A 6,181-nucleotide genomic window follows, 5' to 3' on the forward strand; every position below is an offset into this window, starting at 1 on the left:
GAGAGAGAGAGAGAGAGAGAGAGAGAGAGGGAAGAGAGGCAGGAAGATGAGAGTGTGTCTGTGGTGTGTGCGGCCACGGGTATGTTTGTGTGTGTGTTTGTCAGTGGTGTCATCTTTTTATGAAGTCAGGCCGTCAGGGTGTGCTTAGGTTGTGAATCAAATAATCGAATAAAGAACCCATTGACATTACAATTTTAATTTAATATTATTAAGTTTTTTGGATAATTTTTATGTTAAATAAAATATGTCTGATAAGGATGAAGCTATAGGAAATATATATTACTGACATGGATCCACGGAAGCGATTTTGGTACATATTTTGAAGTTCATTGACAGTAAAGGGACAAACAATATCTATGCCATGCGCATAAAGAGGCGGACCTTTATCAGAGAATAAATAGTGTATAGTGTTGCTTAATTTTTTTTAATTGTTGCTTCAAACTAGGACTGAATTGTATATTTTGAAACAAATAATACTCACTCCGTTCCTAAATATTTGTTTTTTTTAGAGATTTCAAATGGATTACCACATATGGATGTATATAGACATATTTTAAAGTGTAGATTCACTCATTTTGCTTCGTATGTAGCCACCCTGGACCACCTTTTTTATTTTTTTCCCTCTTCATCTCCACCCATGCAAGTGACCAGACATACCCCTTCGGTTCGTTTTACTCTGCATATGTGATTTGTTTGATGTCAAACTTTGTAGAGTTTGATCAAATTAATACATAAATACGTCGATATATATAATACTAAAGTAATACAATATGAAAATTAATCTCACAAAGCATCTAATGTATATGTATTAAGACAAATCTGAGACAAGTAATATGGATTGGAGATAGTAATATTACTTTTTATAAAATTGGTCAAATTTTATGAAGTTTGACTTCAGAAAAATCTTATATGCCGAGTAATAAAAAAGAAATAGGGGGAGTAAAAGGAGACAATAAGTATGATTGCATGGACGGACAAATATGGGCTCAAAATGGTCATGCCTGGATACTGACAGGTATATCTGCGGGCATTTAGGGGTCGGATTTGCTAACTCCGATTGTAAATGCTCTTATATTATAATTAAAAGATGTGCGTTGCACGTGCACGCTTACTAGTAATAAAAAATATAAATAATGTTTTTAATATTGAAATAGATGCCAAAAAATAAATTGTCGCAAAGACAACGCTATTGCCTGCACATTTTTTAGTTTCATTCACCTAAGTAGAATGCACATCATTTATTATTCTCAAGGTTTCTCGTAAAGCGATCTTCAAGACATTGTTGCATATAATTTCATGCCTATATTGGGGCAATACCCTAATATGTTCTATTAATCTCAATGAAGAGTACAATGGGGGAGTGGTACCTAGATTAGATGAGATTTAAACCTAACTAGACGATGGAGCCGATTTTGTTGGCGAAACTCTTTCAAAAGTCTTGGACCTTAGGAACATTATTCTCCTGTCTTCTATCTTCTCTTGTTTGCCCTCCTTAGAAGGGAGCTCGTGAACTTTATCTAATCTTCTTATCTTGACAGATAAAGCTTGATAGACGTTCTAGGTAGGGCTTGGTAGAGCAGCATGGTTTGCTAGGCCTTGGCACGATTAGAATAAATATGTTGATTCAAAACTTTGATTCTCTAACTACCATCATTTAAATCTTAGCTAATTCATACCACTCCCTTGCCACTTTAAGCAATATTATTATTTTCATGTGGTGTTTAGGGAAAGCTAGGAATGATAAACTTTTTGAGAGAAAAGCCGCTTCCCCTTTCCAAGTCTTTTTTCAGCACATCTTATCACAAGAAGCTTGGCCTTAGAATTAGGAGCAGCTGAGCAAGGACAGCCAACCACTAAATATCACAATGCTGGTTCACTGGTTGAAGACAGGTTCATAGAGGGAAATATAATAGATCGTACCAAACTGAGCAAAGAAGAGGTAGATATATCATATATGTATGCTCCTAGTATCCTCAGAAAAAAAAAAGTTCCTTACCTCAAAAAGGGAAGACTGGCTATATGGTTCTGAGCTTGCCATGCACACTTACATAAAACATATACGTTTCTCTTATCTTAATATAAAGAAAAAAAGTCCATTTTACTACCCTCAACAAAGTTGGTGGTTTACAATACCCCCTGACTATTTTTTTGGTTCCCTTACCCCCCGATCCCATACCGGACAAAAGAACCCCTGGGTGGTTTGTCTCGACTTGCAGCTGACCTGGCGCCGGTCAATGGTGGTTTTGACATGCGGGTGGGGCCATGAGAATTAACTTAACCGAAACAGGAAATTAGCCCTATGGTTAACAGTCAGTGGGACCCGCTTCATAGTGACTAAGGCGGTGGATTAGCTAAGTGCTAATGATAGGTTTAGCCGGCGGCTAACCGGAGCACAATGGACATCGCGGGCCGGCCGATTCCAGTAGAGGCTGGATGCGCGCGTGGATTCTACATGACCAGCGCGACGAGGCGCATCGGCTGGTTGCAGCAGCGGGTACCGGAGTGGCTGGTGCTAGCGGCGGCAGCGAGCTAGGCGGCGGCGGTGCTCGGATGCATGCGGGCAGCTGAGAAGGAGCATGCAGATGATAGAGTGTGTAGCGGGGTGACAAGTACGGGACAACAGGAGCTTGCTGTACAGCATGAGGCGGCTGGGAGAGCTTGGCAACGATGAGCTCATCGGCAATGGCGGACGGCGGCTTAGGTCATGGCAGCTACCTTAGTTGGAGGACGAAAGCGAAGGAGGGGGAGAGGGTAAATGTGTAGGAGCTCGCAGTGAAGTCTAGGGCATCTTTTCTGGCTCGGGGAGGCTCTGAATTGCCCGAATTGACATCGGCGATCTTCGGATGCCGACGAGGAAGACGACGACGGTTAGCGTGATGCAGTGTTTCCGAGCTCGAGTTCTTCTACGGAGATGTTCTAGGCGTCTTGGCGGAGCTCCTGGACATGCTGGTGTGGCAAGGGGTGGCCGTTGGCCGCGAGGACAGAGGGCGGCGGCGACGTTTTCTCTCGGAGACGCGCACTCTCGCGCGCGCGCGCGCGAGAGAGAGAGAGAGAGAGAGCTAGAGAAGGGGAGAGGGAGCTGAGAAAGAGGGAAGAGGTAGAGGAGGCCGTACGTGCACGATCTCTGTGGCACGAAGATGGGCTCGGGGACGCGCGGGACAACGCGAAGCAGGAGGTGGGCGTCGACGCACGAACATGCACCACGCAGCGGTTTCCTGGCGAGGGGTTGAAGACGAGTGGGACCCCACCCGCAGGTCAAATACCACCTTTGACCACGCCACGTCAGCAGCCGGTCTGGGCAAACCACCCAGGTCTTTTTTGGTTCGGTATGGAATTATTTTGGGGGTAAGGAAACCGGAATAAAAGTCAGGGTAATCTCCAACTTTGTTCAGGATAGTAAAATGAATTTTTTTCCAATATAAAAAACCATAAACGTGTACTCTCTGAAAAAAGCATAATATAAGCGTGTGCCAAAGAAATTTCTATGCGGAAAGCTTGTGTGACTTGCTCAGTTTCAAGCCTGGATTTCTTTTAAATGGAAGCTTTAATTGCTTCTGGTCTCCGCATACCAAGATGCATACAATTAACCACACAAATCAATATAAAGTAGCATGCGAATCAAGCAGGGACGTTCATTTCCTACTTTTCCTTATCTTAGAGTATATAAGAAGAAGAAATGATCACAAGAAATGGCTGAAGGTTGTGTTCATGAGGTACTCGGCGATGATCTTGTTGGCCCGCTCCGTCGGGTGCACGGCGTCCCAGAAGACGTATCGGTTTGCGTCGGCGCACGTGAGCGCGTCCCACTCGCTGCATGTGTACCCCATCTCATACAACCCCGTGCCACAACAACCCCTGGCCGCCTTCACGAATCCGTAGCTCGACGGGTTCTGCAGGATGCCGGTGAAGAAATCGTACACCTCGGCGACCCGGAACTGCGCGCCGGGAAGGCTGCCGGTGAGCTCGTCGACCATGGCTCGGAGCTTGGCATTGAACGACCTCGCAACGACATTGTACTCCTCGATGCAGAGCATGACCCGGCGTCCCCGCTCGATGGGGAGGCAGCCCATGGCCCCGAGCCCTGTGAAGCCGATCTTGCGCGCGCCGAGGCCGTAGAGCTCCACCAGGAAGCTCCGGGCGAGGCCGATGAGGAAGTCGGTGTAGTCGCCGACGGTGAACTCCAGGAAGCGGGCCGTCGTGAGGGCGAAGTAGTTCTCGATGAAGTCGTTGGTGCCGATGCTGATGGCGTAGACGGCGTCGGCGACCACCGCCCTAGCCTCCGCCGCGCCGAGGTGCTCCGCAAGCCGGGCTTTGTAGTCTCTGAAATAGTCCACTTGCTTCGACAATGGTATCACTGACTGATCGAACAGTAAACATTTACTTCATTACACTTGTTTGGATAAAAACTTACACATTTACTTCATTACCAGAGGCGTGTTTTTTTTCTTGTAGTTTGATGATTGCAAGTTACACGGCTGTTAGTTGCCTTGGCTGTAAATGCCACTGGGTCCATGCATGGTACTACTAGCACACTGTACTGTACTCATAAGCTTACATTGCTAGCTAGTCCACACAGTACGAGAGCGAGCGTGATGTATGGCCGTGAATCACGCTAACAGTCACGATGTCTGTCACTTTTTGCAACACATGCATGCATGCATGGGCCCTATAAAACCAATAAATGAATAAAACCACAAAATGATTCAATCAAGGTTACATCTAATTCTTGCATATCTAAGTGATTCAATCAAACATAAAACAAAATACCCACACGAATCTTCACGTAAAATCAATGACATACGACTTACATGTGCAATATTAGATCACATGTAGACGTGTTCTTAGCAAAACTGATATCTTAATTAGTTTTCCTTTCTGCATTTGTTTTTGCAGCTACAAAGATGGCACTTTTCTGAAGCAGCTAGCACACGGTGCATGCAGGAGTGAAGAAAAAGAAAGGGATCACTCACGAAGACGCCGGCGGTGGCGACGTCGAGGCCGGAGCCGGCGGACGCGAAGCAGACGCCGACGGCGAAGTCCTGGATGCCGTAGTCCGGGTCGAGGTAGGCCGGAACGAAGGGCCGGAGCCCGAACGCCTCGGAGTAGAAGTCGGTGGCGACGCGGCCGTTGCAGAACCGGCCCGTGGCGCGGCCGCCCGGGAAGTCCCGGCCGTAGGGCGGGAAGTTGCTCCGCACCGCCGTGGGCACGGCGTTGTTGTTCCCCGCGTCCACCGTCGAGTCGCCGAACACGATCAGCGCCGTCACCCGCGCCCGCACCACCGTCACCGCCGGCGACGACAGCAGCAGCACGCTGAGCAGCAAGAAGCGCGCTGTGGATGCCGCCAACGGCATTGTTGCAAGAGACGCAGTGCGCCTGCTTCTGTGCTGCTGCTGCGGCTGAGAGTGAGAGAAGGTGACGACGCAAGACGGTGTAAATTGTTGGTTGGTTGGTTGACGGGACGTGAAAAGCGGCGCTGCGCACAGTGGGAGCAATAAAGCCGGAGGTGAGGTATCATGCGACCTTGTGCGGTGCATAGCTTGCTAGGTAGGTTGGTGTTGGCCTGTGGCGGCGTAGTAAATTGTTGTAGTCGAGCATAGCTGTCAAGAAGGAAAATGCAGGTACGTCCGTAGTAACTCTAGTCAAGCATAACACGTTGTATTGAAGAAAAATTAGCGTGGTACACACATGCTAGCTATCACGTGCACACGTACACCTGCATGACTTTTCACTCGAAGATAAGATCTGATCGAGTACATTACATAGTGGAGTTTCAAGATTGACATATAGGCGCAAACACAGTCTAGAATACAGTATACGCGACATGGGGACATGGTGGAACCACTTTTCTTGGAAAATCTTTTGATGCATTCAACTGTTAAGGCAGTATAAAAAACACCAGAAGTAAGATTTCATCTAGGTTTGTTGACCACCTAGCGACGACTACAAACACTGAAACAAGCCAAAGGCACTCCGTCATCATCGTCCCTTCCTCGCCGGAGCCAGACAAACCTTGTTGCAGAAGACTGTCGAAAGTCGTCGTGCTAAGGCCTCACAGGACCAGCGCATCTGAACAACAACCGTCCCCGATGAAGTGAATAGTAGATCGGTAGAATCTAACCTCTAGACACATGAGCGTAAACGAACAAAGACCGGATTCACCATAGACAAACATTTTCTGCAT

The 6,181-nt window shown here is 47.1% G+C and overlaps 1 protein-coding gene across 1 annotated transcript; it reads right to left on the minus strand.

Moving 5' to 3' along the window:
- Positions 1-3,479: 3,479 nt before the first annotated feature.
- Positions 3,480-5,308, minus strand: LOC123176236 (GDSL esterase/lipase At2g04570; the record flags this gene model as incomplete). The annotated part of the gene is given in 2 exon segments (XM_044590538.1): positions 3,480-4,358; positions 4,971-5,308. Coding segments are annotated over 2 exon segments (1,016 nt in total), but the record flags the coding sequence as incomplete, so codon positions are not given.
- Between the last annotated feature and the right edge of the window lie 873 nt (positions 5,309-6,181).

Source organism: Triticum aestivum, unplaced genomic scaffold (genome assembly GCF_018294505.1).
Source record: "Triticum aestivum cultivar Chinese Spring unplaced genomic scaffold, IWGSC CS RefSeq v2.1 scaffold14978, whole genome shotgun sequence".
Taxonomy (NCBI): domain Eukaryota; kingdom Viridiplantae; phylum Streptophyta; class Magnoliopsida; order Poales; family Poaceae; genus Triticum; species Triticum aestivum.